The 17278-nt window shown below is 40.8% G+C and overlaps 1 protein-coding gene across 2 annotated transcripts in view; it reads left to right on the top strand.

The window, feature by feature from the left end:
- The window catches only part of LOC119861110 (X-linked inhibitor of apoptosis), a 42248-nt gene extending 26384 nt beyond the window's left edge, over window positions 1–15864 (top strand). The window contains exons 3-7 of one of the 2 annotated variants that reach the window (XM_038415648.2): window positions 639–738; window positions 8627–8705; window positions 11060–11093; window positions 12769–12972; window positions 15134–15864. In XM_038415648.2, the coding sequence (XP_038271576.1) occupies window positions 639–738; window positions 8627–8705; window positions 11060–11093; window positions 12769–12972; window positions 15134–15327 (611 nt within the window). In that variant the 3' untranslated portion in view covers window positions 15328–15864. Of the gene's footprint in view, window positions 1–638; window positions 739–8626; window positions 8706–9104; window positions 10214–11059; window positions 11094–12768; window positions 12973–15133 lie in introns of those variants that run through there. The other variant, XM_043492850.1, reaches the window with a different exon arrangement.
- The last annotated feature ends 1414 nt before the right edge of the window (window positions 15865–17278 follow it).

Below are 17278 nucleotides of genomic sequence, written 5' to 3'. Positions count from 1 at the left end.
AGACAATTTAATTTCCTTCCACATCTTCTTAGTCTCGGTCACTGCTGTTCAGAACCCATTAGTCTTGACTGGTGAAACCAATGACCAAAAAGGCAAATAAGTAAATGTCCTTGTGAATTGGGTTTCTGTTAATTAATTCCATTCTTGTTTAAGGGGAACTGAGACTTAATACAGAGAAGACTGATCAAAAACATAGAAGAAATTGTGTCAAATGCTTTTGCCTTAAAAACTTTGTGGTAGTGGTTTTTATAGCCTACTTAACAGTTGGACACACTAACAAGAAGTTATTGGTAATAGACTTGTAAGCAAATAGAAGCATTTCTGATATCTCTATAATGCCAAATACAGTTAAGTAAAGCAGTATTTGTGTAAGCTTGGTTTTGTAATTTTTTATTAAAGTGGAAATAGTCCAAGAAGCTACTTCGTTTTTCTTACCATATGTTATCACAGATTACATTGACATGTAGTTTAAAATAATCCTTTTTATTCTTAGATGCTCATTATTAAATTGACACATTTTTGGTGCTTTTATCAGTAACACGACTTGCTGAAGCTCTTTTTCTCAGTTGTAAGAACAAATATTTGCATATTCAGCCTATTTGACAAGTATACAACATCACACTTACTTGCCCCCTTAGGTAATGGTGATCATGTTTTGTGCTTTCACTGTGGTGGAGGACTGCAAGAGTGGCAGCAGAATGAAGATCCTTGGGAGCAACATGCTAAATGGTTTCCAGGGTAAGGTACTTTTTACTGTATTGTTGCGCACACTTCCATTTACAGTATGTTGCATCTGCAACAAAGGGAGAATGTATTAACATGACCTCAAAAGGCTCAGTTTGGCTAAACATTCAGTGGTTTGGATGCTTATCCAAATAATTTGAAATGGTTGAGATGTCCTTCTCACCATCTCCTCCGTGTCCTCACTAACTTTGTTGTGGAGAGGCAACTCTCCTACAGTAGCAGCAGCAAGAGCCTTCATAGGTGGCTGTGTTCCTTCTCATCAGTAGGAAGCATGACTTTCAAGGTGCCCTGTAGTGAGGCCCATTTGCTCCCACTTACAGCATATTCTTGTAGAGAAGAGTCTTTGCTTATGTTATAAGCATTATGTGCAGCTGTGATATTGGGAGTGAGCTATGTAGAAGTCTCAAGAGAAGACAAACTGCTGTTTATGCAGCACACTTACACTTAAAAATAAAGGCCTAAATTTTCAAAACTGAGTAGAGATTTTGGGTGTCCCAATTTTTTGGTGGCCAACATGACACCATAAAGAAACCTGTTTTTTTTCAAAGAGCACATTATTTTTTACTTCTGAAAATGAAGCCCTCTTAAGATGTCTTGAATATAAAATATATTTCTCACTCCAGTCGTTCCTGTCCATGTGCTTGGGTATAGCTCTTCTCTGCTGGCAAATAGACCAATGTTCATTGAGACGTTGATGTGATCCCCCATTTGCTGGCTTCCAGAGTTCACTTGTTTCGATCTCCATTAGGAGCATCCTGCTAATTCTGGCTGAGGAGAGAGGCCTGACCAAAGGAGAAAGCAGTATAGACCTGAAAGCTGGTGTGCGGAAGCCTTTGCAACAGACAGAACAGAGCAGCTCTAAGAGGATTTTTAGCTTCTGCAGCAGCATGTGAAACACTAACAGCTTGTGATCTCTCAGGCTATGTCTATGCTACGGACCTTACAGCGGCAGAGCTTTAGCGCTGCAGCTGCGCTGCTGTACGGTCTCCCATGTATCTATTCTATGCCGCCAGCATAATTAAACCACCGTCACTGAGCAGCGGTAGCTGTGTCAGCAGAAAAGTGTCTCCTGCTGACATAGCGCTGTCCACATTGGTGCTTTTGTCGGTGAAATTTGTCGGTTGGTGTGTTGTTTTTTTTTCACACTCCTGACCGACAAAAGTGCTAATGTAGACAGAGCCTCAGTCCCAGATACCAACACCCCAAACCTCGCAGTAATATAGCATGGCTGTGTCACTCACACATTCTAGGAAATATGCTCATGCCACCAGAATTTCACACTCCAAGCGGACTCCTTGAGTGGGTTCCTCCTGAGCCTTCTCATGGGGAATTAAAGGACTGGGTGACTTTTTAAAAAACCAAAAAGATAAGAAGGATCCAGATGTTACCTTGTTTAGTTTCGGTCCTGCCACTTGTGTGTGATGCCACTTAAGACTTCTAGATCTATGGCAGCCTCAACAGCAACCAGAAAGTCACTAAGGTTTGAAGTAATGGTTAGTCTACCAAACATCAGAGCCTCTCAGCCTTTTCTTTCAAAGGGGGACACCTCAGCAGACCAGGGAATTCAACAGTTCCTGCAAATAGAAAGAACTTCAGGTATCTTCACCATAAACTGTCTAGGCTACAGTTTCTGTCTCTGTTCCCAGGAATTGTTTTATACAGCTCAGATCATATTGCTGGGGAGAACGGCCACAGTTTGTCAAGAGAGGATAAATCCTTCCACAAGGATAAATCCTTCCACGTCTCAGAACACATACAGAGCTGAATGCTATTGCCTCCTTCAAGCAATTATAACATGCTTGCCCCCAGTCTCCTGGACTTAATTGGAGGAAGACCACTCTGCTTCTTCAGTGAATAAGCCCATACAATATCATCAGTGGCAGTTCCTGCAGTTATAGAAGAAAATTTAGTTTGACTTTTCAACAGTTTCTTTTTCTTACACCAACCCAGTCCTGGTTTCAGAAAAGTAAATTAATTCCTTAGAGGATTAAGTTTCCCAATGGAGTCTTTGAGGAGTTAACTCAAGTTGAATTCCTTTATTCATTTGATCTATCTCCATATGTTAATCTTATGCTTTCGTTCCTGCTTTCTTTGTTTTGCACCCCTGGCTCCCACACCGTTGTTCCAATACATTTTTCCTGGCTCATGATAGGTAAGGTGCTTGTGATGGGGTGTGACCCACCATGTTAGCACCTTTCACTGGTTGTCTTACGGATCAGCTCCACAGGTCGATACGCTTGACTCCTGGTGGTGTCTTGCCCACCGTCACTTAGGGTCCTGGACCCGTGTTGTTCCAAGGACCGTGACATCCTCTTTAGGACACAGCCCTCTGGCTGTGCCACACTCTGTGCTCCCCCTTTCCGGGGGGAAGTACCACAGTCCAATGATCCAGCCACTTTCTCAGTGGGGAGTGAGGGCGACCTGGGCCCGCCTACTACTCCGGGTTCTAGTCCAGGGACCCTGTAGATAACAGTCCCACACTGCGTCCCCTCCAACCTCTCAGTCTATTTCCCTGGGCCACTTCCCAGCGGCCCCAGTACCTTCTTTGTTTGTGCCTCATGGCCTCAGTCTGCAACTCCCAGCCAGGAGCTCTTCCCTAGTTCTCTGGTCCCTGCTAGCAGCACTGCTCTGTCCAGGGTGCTGGCATTCTTCTGCCTGTAAGGCAGCCAGTTGTCCCTCTTGAGCTCTAGGGAGCAACTGAACCTGCTCTTCCCTGCAGCTCTTCTTATATGGTTGTGCCAGGCCCTACCGGCTGCTCCTTGCAGCCCCTCTCCTGTCGGCTGCTTTCTGTGCTGCCTCCCTAGGGCTCTATTAACTATTTACACGCCAGTGTGAGGTAGATGCCTCATCACAGACTATAAACAATAGCCAGATTGTTTATCATTTGTGTCTAGAATTGACCAATATTGTACTGGTACCCAGAACTGACAGATAACAGAAGAGCTGATCAACCTTCTAACAACAAGTGATCTGTCGACGCAGAACTTGATTTGTATTTCATTTTTACTAACTTTGAAAATGCAGGTCTGTAGAAGAAATGTCTTTTTGGTAAAGATCATCACAACTACAATATGCTCTTGCGGGTAGTCCAGAACCAGTTAGGATGCTAGGATTTGGAGGAACAGTTTCTCACTGTTTTGACAGATGACCCATGAGCTTAATGTTGATATACTGAAATTTCTTCAAAATGATCTGAACATGGTGCATTTATCTGCCTACTAAGTACACAAGTTACCTCTTGGAGTTAAACCATGCACAATTAGATTCAGCAGGGTGGTCAACAAGCCAGACTGCCCGCACCAGCTGAGAGACTGAATTACTTTTCTCCCACCTTATTAATTCCTGTGGCCATCAACACCAAAAGAGGTCCACTCTCAGCAATAAGGACTGGAAGTGTTTAGACTTTTTTGGGAGGAAAGCATACTCCTCGGTTAATGCTTTGGTTTTGAATTGCTAATTACCAAGCTCTGACGGTGAAATAAGACTATTTAACCTATTTGGAACTGAACGATTTTATTGAGCAGCTGCCTGAGTCGCACCATGACCGTTTTAAGGAAATGGAAAGAGGGAAAGTTAGTGGACAAGACAACACTACAATCTGCCCTTGACGCAGCTGACTCAGTGGCAAGGTCCATATCCGTGGCTGTGGTATTGCGACGTGTGTCATGGCTCCATCTGTAAGGCTTCATGAAGCAGATACAATCAACCATTGAAGACCTTCCCTTTGAAAACAGTGAGTTCTTCAAGAGAAGACCGATGCCTCTCTTGACACCCTGAAGGATTCTAGGGCCATTCTCCATTCGCTGGGCATCTACATGCCAGGACAAAAGAGAAAATTCAGTCCAGCACCCTAGCACAAACCACTCACATACCAATATCTGGCTCAGCGTTACTGCGAGCCACAGAGAAAGAAAAATAAATTTTGAGGCATAACCCATCTGGCTTGCAATTTTCCATGTCCATGTCCAAGCACCAATTTTGACATGTTGGTTGAGGCGTCAGACCACTCCCACCAACGGCTACAGCTGACCAACATTCTCCATCCATTTGCCTACCAGCTGGCAGCATTCCCCAGCACCTGGGAGTATATCATATTGTAATGGGTACTCTGTTAATTTTACTTCCCTTCCCCATCCCTCTTCAGGGACTCTTCTCGTGAGAGTTTATTATGATGAGGTAGATCGTCTTCTCTAATTAGGAGCCATAGAACCAGTACTTCAACATCTACGAGGCAAAGGTTCTACTCTTGCTATTTTCTAATACCCAAGAGGAAGGGAGGTTGGAGATCCATAATAGACCTCAGCTCTCAACACCTTTGTCAAAGCTCAAAAATTCAAGATGGTCACTTTAGCAACGATCGTTCCAGCATTGGAACAGGGAGACTGTTTTTTGGCCCTCAACCTTTAGGACGCCTGTTTTCATATCTCAATCCTACCAACTCTCAGACTATGTTCCGCAGATTCACTTTGGTTAAGACCACTACCAATACAGGGTACTCTACATCGGGCTATCATCGGCCCCAAGAGTCTTTTCCAAGGTTCTCTCAGTAGTGGCTGCACACTTACGCTCCTAGGGGATCATGATTTATCCTTATCTGGAAGATTGCCTCCTCAGAGCCAAGTCACCAAAAGCTACAATGCACTTGTTCACAGAACAGGGCCTATGGAAAAATGCCCCAAAATCAACCCTAGTTCCAGTGCAACATCTGGAATTCATAGGTGCCATTCTCAACTCAGGCCAGCGCTCTCCTACCTAAACACAGATTCCTCTCCCTGGCCATGCTCACAGAGACTGTTCAAAGGAGCACGCAAATATCGGCTAAACACTGCCCCCAACTTTTGGGGCATATGGCAGCAGGCACAGCGGTAATACCTCATGTCAGGCTTCATGTGCAATGCTTCCAGATGTAGTTCAGCTTAGTTTACAGACCAAACAGGGACAGACTCAACAAACCTCTGTCACTGCCCACCAGGATTAAAAACTCCTTGGTGGAAAGAACCAGACAATGTTTGCAAAGGGATCCCCTTCTCGCAAACCCATGCATCATTGCCTCTCACCACTGACACATCGCTCATAGGGTGGGACGCACATGTAAGTGACCTCATGACACAACGCAAGTGATCACTCACAGAAATATCCTTTCATATCAGCCTTCTTGAGCTAAGGGTGGTCAGGAATGCCGGCACCCATTTCCTCCAGCTGATCAAAGCTGACGAGAGTCCTAACAGACAACATAGCCTGTATGTAGTACACACAAGGGGGAACTAGGTTGCCCTCCTTCTGTGTGGAAGCAATGAGATGACGGAACTGATGATCTCCCATGGCGTCACACTGTCAGCACGCTACCTCCCAGGCACATAAAACTCGACAGTGTACAGTCTCTCAGTTGCAAATTGCCACATGACTACGAGGTGGGAGATAAACCTAGTAGTATTTCACGATCTATTCAGGTGGTGTGGGGACACCGACCATGGACCTGTTCACCACTTACCTGAACAGGAAATGTCCTATCCTTGCTGTGGAGCAGTAGCATGGAAAACACTCCCTGGGCAATGCTCTCCTCCTCCCCAGGAACAGGAACCTTCTCTATGCCTTTCCTCCTTTCCCCCTACTGTCAAAAGTCCTGCTCAAAATGAAGAGGCTGAGCAGATGTCATACTGGTTATTCCCATGTGACTGAGACAGACGTGGTATTCTTACCTGTCACAGCTCACAAAATGCCCGCCAAGATCTCTCCAGTCTACTCCAGGCTCCTCTTGCAGAATGAAGAATGCACCCTACATATCTATATGGGGATTCTTTGTCTCAAGGTGTGGCTCCTTCATGGTTCCAACACCTAGAAAGCTCTGCCTAAAGGAGGTACAGGAGGTTTTATTACACAGTAGAAAGTCTTGGACACTCCCTACATTCCTGCAAAAATAGTCCAGGTTCTGGATTTGGAGTACTTCCCAACCAATTTCCCTGACATTCATCGCTCTTCCACAAATGTTAGACTATATTCTAACCCTAAAAAAATCATGAGTATCTCTAAACTCTGAGTCCACCTATTGGCTATAACCGCCTTCCACCAACCAATAGAGGGATACTCAGGGCTATCATCCCTGACTACTAAAAGATTCCTCAAAAGGTATAATAAACCTCTTCCCACAACCCTGACTTCCTACCCTCATATGGAACCTAAACCTGGTACTGAAAGAACTGACTTGGCCTCCCTTCGAACCCATGGCCACATGTTCACTTACATACCTCTCAATGAAAACAGCTTCCTGATAGCAATCACCTCGGCTAGGAGAATAGGGGAAATAGCGGCTCTGATGGCACATCCCCCTACATGGTATTATTTTGGGACAAGCTTATGCTCAGGCCTCACCCAAAATTCATCCATGAGGTAACCCCCCTGTTTCACGTGAACCAGTTGATTCACTTTCCAGCCTTTTACTCCAAGTTTCACCGAGACAACAGGACGGCTATATTACACATACTAGATGTCAGAGGAGGCCTTGCCTCCTACCTAGATAGGACAAAGGCTTCCAGGAAGTCTCCCAAGCTTTGCCTTGCCATTGTGGGACCATCCAGGGGCTCAGTAATGTTGGCCCAGGGACTCTATAAATGTGTCTCAAAGTGCATTAGACAATGTTATCAAGTTCATAATATGACCCCTCCAGATATTATTTGTACGCTCTCCGTGAGGTTGATCTCATCTGTCACTTCCTTTAAGAATATCCCTATCTTGGAGATCTGTAGTGTGATGACATGGCTGGCTGTCCATACCTTCGCAGAACACTGCCTCTGATGCCTTTTTCGGCTCCACAGTACTGTCATCTGTAACTGATCCAACTTCAAAATCTGACCCGCCAATAGGGATACTGTTCGGGAGTCACATACACCCCAGTACCAATAGGGACATAAAGAAGGAGGAGGAAGTTACTCACCTTGTGCAGTAACAATGGTTCTTCAAGAGTTCGTCCTTATGGGTGCTCCACAACCCACCCTCCTCCCCTTACTTCGGAGTTCTTGTTAATGTCTCTATGGTAGAGAAGGAACTAAGGGGGTTAGCAGTGCACTCTGAATAGCCTCATGGCAAGCCACGAGGAGAAACCGTGTATGTGCTGGCCTAATGGACATTGCTACTGAAGTTGTCCAATCAGCAGCATCAGGACGCAAGCATACCTACAGAGGAGCACCCAGAGGGGGAATACATCTCAAAGAACCATTGTTACTGCACAAGGTGAGTAAATTATTCTTATGTTTGAGTTTGAAGATCTCAAAGTTATGGGATGTAATTCATATATTAACTGCTTTTGGAAAGTCGGCTAAACTCTTCAGAGCCAGCAAACCATTATCAAGAATTTTCTGTGTCTATCAAGAATTCTCATTATCGAGAATTATCCATTGTACTGTCTCCATCGGTTGGCAGAGAGGAGCTATACCCAAGTGCTTGGAGTAGCATAGAAGATATTGAAAAGAGGGATAGAACAGGTAAGGAAAATGTCTATTTGTCCATGACTGTGGTTCATTGCTTACAAAAAGATTAAGAGTTGATATTTAAGTTATATTGTATTTCCTTGTTTGCAAAGTTTGTTTTTCTTTTATAAACCAGTGATTGTGGCTGCCGTGACCAGTGAATGTAAAGTTTTGTGATTCCAATTGTTGAGAGTCTTTGACAAATAAGCATTGTTGATGAAGCTCACTATCAGAATGTTTTTTAGTGAGTCTGTGATGTTTAAATGATTTCAGTTACATTTTCATAGAAAACTTCAAGAGCAGAAATATTCTTTGAAATGCAGAATTACCCAAATTCTTTTGAAAATTGTGTGTTCAGCTTTGTTTGTTTTCCCATGTGTATAATGCTTTTTGTAATTTAAAATCTTCTGTGACTATAGATGCAAATACCTGCTACAAGAGAAGGGCCAAGAATTTGTAAACGGTGTTCAGTTAACGCTTTTACCAAGGGATTCCATGGTAAGTTGTCTTTTTTTCACCATCTACTGTTTTAGTTTCCCTAGAGAAATAACTTTTAATTACAGATAACATTGTATAACTTCACATTTTTTGTGAAATCAATTTATCATGTGAATACAGAATATATCTAGTGATAGTATATAGTTTTTACACTGTTTTGACTATCAACAGGAAGTGGAAGGGATTCAGTTACAGTGTAGCAATATGATTAGGGCACTTCTAAATTCATGGGTCTAAAAAATGCATCACAGACTCTGAAATCTGATCTCCCCCCATGAAATATGGCTATTGTAGGAAAGGTTTCTGCTGCTACAGCCGGGGCTTCCTACCATGTGGTGAGCCCTCGCTGCTAGGCCCAGCCCAGGTTGGGAAGGGACAGGACTTCTTTTTCCCCTGCAGATGCTGCTCCCAGAGCCACGCCAGACTCACCTCTGGGAACCTTCCCCGGGCTACAAAAAGCCCATGACCTGGGCATATGGTAATCCATCCCCTCAAATCCTGCAACACTCCTGTGCTGGAAGCGGCACTAGCTTTAGATCAGTGGTGGGCAACCTGCGGCCTGTCAGGGTAATCCGCTGGTGGACCATGAGACAGTGTTTACATTGACCATCCACAGGCACAGCCGCCCACAGCTCCCAGTGGCCCCGATTCACCATTCCTGGTCAATGGAAGCTGCGGGAAGCGGCACAGGCCGCAGGGATGTCCAGGGAGACTTCAGCTCTATGCAACACCCGAGTCCTTTATTCTATAAGCATTTTCCCACCACCAGTGTCCAACTATATACAATTCTTAAAGATTTCTCACCTACCGCAGGCTGGGTCAGTAACCATCTCCCTCTCGGACTGACCTCTCTCTCTCTCTGGTTGCCTCCCTCCTTTTGGCTCCTTTCCAGCCTTTGTAGCTCCTGCCTATCAGGCTAGCAGGTGTTGCCAATCGCAAGGCAGACATAAAACTTTTCAGCCAGCCCCAATCTATCTCCCTTGATTGTGGCAGGGGCTGATGAGGTGTGTTTGCTGCAGCAGCAGCAGCACCCGGCCACAAACACCCAAAGCATGGTGTTGCATTCCTCACCATCTTGGCTAATAGCCATTGATGGACCTATTCTCCATGAACTTTCTAATCTTTTTTTTTTGAACTCAGTTATACTTTTGGCATTCACAACGTCACCTGGCAATGGGTTCTACAGGGATGACTGTTGTGTGAAGAAGTACTTTCTTTTCTTTGTATTAAACCTGCAGCCTATTAATTTAATTGCATGACCCCTAGCTCTTGTGTTATGTGAAGGAGTAAATAACATTTCCTTATGTTCTATCACTTCTATCAAATCGTGAGTAGTGTGAAGGACCTCTATAATATCCCGCCTTGGTTGTCTCTTTTTTAAGCTGAATAGTCCCTCTTCTTAATCTTGCCTCATATGGAAGCTGTTCCATATCCTTAATCTTTTTTTTTTCCCTTCTCTGTACCTTTTCCAATTCTAATATATCTTTTTTGAGATGGGGTGACAAGAACTGCACACAATATTCAAAAGTGTGGGTGTACCATGGATTTATGTAGTGGCATGATATTTACTGTCTTACTAGCTGGCCCTTTCCTAATGGTTCCTAACGTTGTTAGCTTTTTTGACTGCCGCTGCCCATTGAGCTGATGTTTTCAGAGAACTGTTCACAATGACTCCACAGTCTTTTTCTTGAGTGGTTACAGCTAATTTAGACCCCATCGTTCTGTATGTATAGTTGGGATTATATTTTCCAATATGCATTACTTCACATTTATCAACACTGATCAATGCCATTTTGTTGCCTAGTTTTGTGAGATCTCTTTGTAACGCCTCACAGTCTGCTTTGGATTTAGCTATCTTGAGTAAGTTTATATTCTCTGCAAATTTTGCCAACTCAGTGTCGACCCCTTTTTCAAGATCATTTATGAATGTTGAAGTGATTGTATACATATGGCTTATTACAGGATGATTTGAGATTTGTACATATTATTTATGACAGAATGGTTTGGTTCTGCCACCACTGGCTGCTTAGGCAAATTACTTCTGCTCTCTGTGCCTCAGTTTCTTCATGTGTAAAATGGGGATTATGATAGTGACCTCCTTTTTATAAAGTGCTCTGAGGTTGGTCGATGAAAAGTGCGGTATAAGAACTAGATGGTATTATTTAAGTGTGTCCAATCCTGTTGAAGGAGATGCATAATAAAAGACTGGATTCCTATTGAATCGCATCTGAGTCATGGTGTCACACTTGGCATGATGAATAGCAACAGCCTTTTTCTTACCCTTTCCTTACCACTGTTGAAAAATTTTTCTTTGGTTGCAGGGGACTTAATCTAAGTTTATATTTCTGTTTTAGATAGAAGCTTCTGAGAAGACGTCTCTACTTACAGGTATCAGTAAAACAGTTACATTTATGTGTTCTTAGTTTGCCTTCCTCACCAGGTTCTGTTGTTGTGGCTTATGTTTGTGGGGAGAATGAAAGAAATGGCTAATTTTGAAGGTGACCCTGCTATGCTTTATACAGGAAAAGGGAAGGTAACTCATTAAATTATGCTCTTCTTTTACGTCCTTGCTTCCAAACACTTAAATAATAAGCACAACATATGGATGAACTGCTGAACAGAAAATGTAATTTGGGAGCCAGAGTGTAAATTTATCACTTCATTAACCTGAAGGTAAAAAAAATCAATGAATAAATTCTAACTTTGATAGGGGGGAAAAAAACCTAGTGTTTTGCGAGTGGCCAAATACGGGTGGGTGGGTGTGTAGGTGTGTGTTTGTGTGTGTGTATGTGTTTTAAAAGGTGTAGACCACAGTAGAAGTAAATTTAATGTATAGTTACACCTCTATATCTTTATCTTTATGGCCAGTAAGTACACTTTACAATTACTGAGTTGTTAAGACTATAGGAAGAATATCGGGGAATGCCAAAAGTGTTTGGGTCTCTTCTTGAATGAAAATGCTGTCACAAAAATACTTGGGAAGGCTTAAATAAGAGCTTAATTGTCTCTCATATCTGTATGAGAGGTTCTAGCACTCTTTCTTATAAACATACAACAAAAAAGTGAGAAAATAGTGATGAGTATAGCAGTAGAATTATTTTACAGCTACTTTAAAATATTTAGTTGGTAGGAAAAGATATCTACCATTGATATGCAGTGATTCCACAACAACTTACATTTATAATATATTCTGGGGGATAATGACAGGTTTCAAAGTAGCAGCCGTATTAGTCTGTATTCACAAAAAGAAAAGGAGGACTTGTAGTCTCTAAGGTGCGACAAGTACTCCTTTTCTTTCTGGGGGATAAGTGTCTCTAAGTATATTCACATATGAGAGAGCTCTAGTTTCACTGCAAGCAGTTTTGCCAAGGAAAAAGGAACTGAGTAACCCTTAAATGTAGTCAAAATGAGTGGAAATAGCAAATGCCTTGCGAATAAACCTAAGCAAAGAATTCCACTGTGAAGGAAAGGGGAGACATAATGGTAGAAAAATAATTTCTTACTGTTATATGTGTATCTGATAAGACAGGGAGGCACACATTACAGTACTATTGATTGTACTGCATTTTGGTTTTATAACCTTAATAAATTGGCAAGTTGCTTATAGTCTGGTTATCGGTGAGTTATATTTTTTATAAATTGAAAGAAAGTATATTAAACAAACCGTTACCTGTACTTAAGGATTTAAGCTACATTATAAAGATAATTTGGATTCAAGTGTGGTAAGATCTATGATTACTGCTACATGAGGAAACATTCTGGGTAAAAAGATATCGTGAACATTTCCGTTGACAGAGTGATCTGAATGGATAAACTCTAGGAGTCTTTGTAATATAAGTAGGGTGGCCAATGGAAGGGTTGGGAATATAGCAAATCTGGGAGGTGTCCTACTTGTTTGATGTTTGATTTATATTTCACAGTGCAAAATCACCAGTCAGAGAAATTTAATTGTCTAACTTTTGGTTAAGTGTTATAAAGTTCTTTAAAAAATTTCAGTGAACACTGCTGACTATTTCTAATTTGCTCTTGGTTAAACTGATTTTTCCCTCAATGTTTGTTAAAGATGATGATCTCCTACAAAACCAGTTGGTACAGGATGCCATGCGTATGGGTTTCAGTTTGTCTGAGATTAAGAACGTTATGGAGAAGAAACTGCAGACGTATGGAGAAAACTACACATCTGTTGAAGTTCTAGTTTCAGATATAATAAATGCTCAAAAAGAAAAAGTACAGGAAGAAGTATCCAGTGAGAGCTCACTACAGAAAGGTGAATTTTTTAAAATTACAAGACATAGATGCAAAAGATTATAACAGATTGTATTAAATATCTTATTGGTATATTTCTGTTGCCATCTTTGCATAACACAAAATTAATGCATGTAATGTGTGTCATTTTTCAAGAATTCAATAGGGTAATCATATACACAACTACTTCAAACAAAAAAAAAGAAATTTACATTTTATTTAACCAGCAGCATTTTAGAATATTCTGCTTTGTTAGAAAAGAGCCGCCTACCACTGATGCTACAATAATATATAGTATTAGAGAGACTGTCTACCTGAAATCTAGCACTTTCAAAAATGCATTAAAAGTAGTTTCAGATACTATCCCTACTCCCAAATTCCTTTGCCGATATTTGTGCATTTATTATCACTTTTTTTTTTTTTAAAATGTGTCAAGTCTTCATCCCCTCCCTCTCCTGCTGGGGTGAGTATTTCTCACAGTAGATGGGAAACGACTGTACAGGAGAAACTACGAAATAGACTATACACAAAGTGCTGTCAAATGTCCAGTATAAATAAATGGCAAAAAAATAAAGAGAATCTCTAGTTTCCTCTAATCTTTCAGTTTTATAAAATTCTGAAATGTTAATTAATAAAATATTTTTACAAGTATTGTAGCCTACAAACCTTGGTCATGGCCCAAGACCCCATTGTGCCAGGTGCTATACAAACACAGAACAAATATATGGTCCATTCCAAAGACCTTACAATCTGAGTATAAGACAACAGTGGAGGAAACAATGAGACAATAGTGGTCAGCATGATAGGCTGTTATATTAGTGCACGAATGGGCTAGATGCTGTCAGGTTTTTTTTGTAGGCATCACAACAAAAGAGTTTTAAGGAGCATTTTGCATTAAGGATAATGCATTAGTTTTGCGGACATTTATGGGGAGCTTCTCCCGAGCATGGGTACAGCATTCCAGACAAAAGCAGATTTTTTTTTTCCAAGTAGGGCACAATTTTATAGTACAGAACTAAAATAGCATGTATAGTTAATCCTTTTGACAGTGTAACTTTTTAAATTAACTGTTAAAACAGTTACTCTTTGGTGCCTATAACAAAACCAAATAAAACCAATTTTCTCTGCCTATCTTTAGTTGAATAAAAAATTCTTCTTAGGAAATATTTTACACAACACATGACACCTTTTTTCCTATTTAAATTTTCGGGGGAACAGGGAAGGTGTCAATGTGATATGTTAGCTTTTTTCAGCACTCTGTATTCTTTCCTTTTGTGAATTGGAGTTCGCTATTTCCCATTCTGCTCCCTATGCATAGCATTACAATGTAGTCTTACTAATATTTCTCAAATAACACAACAGAATATAATATTTTTTCTACAACTCTAGGCACATATTGTAAGGTATGAATACATACACATATGCACCTATATTTAAAGACTTAGACATTTTAGGCTAGCTTGGTGTCTGGGAGTAAGGAGAGCAACGGTGACTTTTGAGGAGGCCTGATGGCTGCTCTAACTTAAGAATGGTGCCCATGGCCCAAGCTGGGAATCAGTCAGGTAATAGCAGCATCCCAACCATAGACTCTAATCATCAGGCAGGAGCAGAGTGGTTTAGAAACCAAAATGGCATTCCTGTGTCATTGAGGATTCTCCCTATGCAGAGAATCTCCTCTGCTCTGATCCACTGAGTTTGTGCCATTTCACTGAAACAAAGAGGTTATAAAATGGACACAATATGGCTAGGAATGTGGCTCTTTTGTGTTATAATATGATGAGCTACAGTTCATGTCAATTTATCCGGTTTGCAATGCTGATGGGCCCCCTCTATGTAATGAGTGTCTTTCTCTTTCCATCCCGACAACAGTGTTTGCGAGCAGCTGCCAATGGGAAGCCCATGTGAAAAGCTTCTGCAGATCGTTCTAGATCTGTATATAGAGAGGGTTAAACTCCCATCTTTCTCCACTGTGGGGGGCATAATCTCTCTCCCACCATGTGGAATGATGAGGAGGAGAGTCCAGATTGTAGGGTTTGTAGTCTCTAACATGGTTTTTTCTTGTTTAGGGGATGATTTATTCCTGTCATACCAAGAAAACTTAGTTTGTATGGGGAAGGTAGTTTAAGAGATTAGCTACTTTTATTAAGTATGTTAACTGTTCCGTGTGTTTCCCTTTTCCTCAGATCTGAGTACTGAAGAGAAGTTAAGACGTTTACAGGAGGAAAAGATGTGTAAAATCTGTATGGATAAAGACATCTCAGTAGTTTTTATTCCCTGCGGCCATCTGGTTGCTTGTAAAGAATGTGCTGAAGCAGTTGATAAATGCCCTTTGTGTTGTATGCTTATTACAAAAAGACAGAAAATATTTATGTATTAGTCATATGTACAGTGCTGTTTGTGCAAATGTTTGCTGTTACATTGTTTAAAATCACTGTAATGCAAACAGTAACAAACAGTTGGGATGTTCAGCACTGTAGCACACAAATATATTTATGGAGAGTCTAAAGTTTTGGGATAATAAAAACAAAGCTTTAGTCAGTGCCCTAAAAGCTCATGAACTGACAATCAGAAGCTACTAAATTTGTGCTTATAGCTCTCACATTCAACTGCAGCCTCTATTCCTCTCCAGTTTGTCCCTTCACTTTAATTGAAGTGACACACAAGAAATTCTTCACTATGACATTCTCATACGACATTCTCATTCTCATATGCACACCTTTCTAATTTATTGTAAAGTGCATAAATTAAGTATATTATTCACTCGTATACAATAGCATGGGCAAACTGAGTTATGACTACAAGCTGTGTTGCTAATAACAGTGTAGGTTGGAATTTGTCATCTGATCTCACTCTTTATCTCTGACTGCCAAGTTTTCAGAAAGGATATGGGTAATAAACTATAAAATGGAGGTGATCAAAAAAAAAAATCCAGCCATGTTTTTGTTAAATAAAATTTTAGCAAGATTAATATTATTCAAAACTAGAATAGTAAGATTTGGCATCTGTTGAAGAAGGCAGATGTTTGTGGGTTCAGGAATGGTGACATTTTAGTGAGAGAAATAAATAGCTAAAAGTTTATGTAGTTTTGTTTTTATGTTGATTATTTTAGTGACTGTCTAATCTCTTAAACAGGGTTAAGCCCCTTTCTAACTTAGTAAAACGTTAATCAGTTACACAAATTACTTTTCTTATAGGGAAAATGGCATCTTTTAAAATCTCCTGACCTTTTCTAAACCACTAAAACGTACAAATTATTTAAAAATTATTCACATGACAAAAAAATTAAAAAATCATCCATATGTTTCTCTTCTCTTTTAAACAGTTTTCCCTTCCAAGCATACATTAGTCTTCCCGAGTCCATTTTTATTTTAAAAATTGCCTAATTTCACTTCAACCTTTCATTTCAACTAATTATATTCTTGTCATTTACATATCATAGAGTTACATTCCAGGATCAATGTTTAAGTTACACTAAGTCCATTTATTTCTCCATCTCAGACTGCCTTAAGGCTGATCTTTTCTAACCCCAAAACTAAAAGGATCCTTAAGCTATCACACAAGTATCCCCCCCACCCCACCCCCATCTTGCAGGCTCACAGTTGTAGCCTGTCCTTTCTATAACCCCCTCCCAAACAGGGAGTAAGCTTGGTCCTATTTCAAAAAGCCAAAACCAATATAAACACTGTATAGCAAGAGAGTTGTCGTCCAGAACTTTTTTTGCTAGATTAACTCATAGGAAGTTCCTTGAAAATGAATATAAACTCTAAACCATTTACATTGCCCTTTGAAGAATCATAGTCAACTTGTATCGTGTATATAAGAGAGATGTTCAATATCATTGCTTATACATAGTATCAAATGACATTGTCTAAAACAGTACTGTGATGACATTATACTGTAATAAGTCTCCTGGCATTGTTTGAGCGCTCTCTCTACCAGGTTTTCCAGTAGAACTATAGACCTGGCCACAGAGTCTGATCTTGCAAGATGCTGAGAGTTCTCATTGAACAACTCACATTTATTATCCGAATAAATTGAGGATTCTCAGCCTCTTGCATGATCACATTTTGGGGAGGGATTTATTGCAATTACAAATGTGAAAAATAAAGAGCAATTATAATGAATGCTCTTAACAGATCTCCTAAGAGAACACAATATCTTATGCAGGGCTTCCCCCCTCTTCTGTGGATAAGATAAAATGCTCTAATGTAGTATACTGCTACTTAAGTTTTGGAAGATAAGGCTTCAGCATCTTCTTCCAGTCTGAAGAACCTTGGCAAAGGCTTTTTTGGAGAGAGAGAAATTTTCAAAGTATTACTCTTTTCTTT

The sequence above is a fragment of the Dermochelys coriacea genome, chromosome 9 (genome assembly GCF_009764565.3).
Source record: "Dermochelys coriacea isolate rDerCor1 chromosome 9, rDerCor1.pri.v4, whole genome shotgun sequence".
NCBI lineage: Eukaryota > Metazoa > Chordata > Testudines > Dermochelyidae > Dermochelys > Dermochelys coriacea.
The sequence above is the reverse complement of the archived record's forward strand: the minus strand, read 5'-3'. Positions and strand labels throughout refer to the sequence as shown.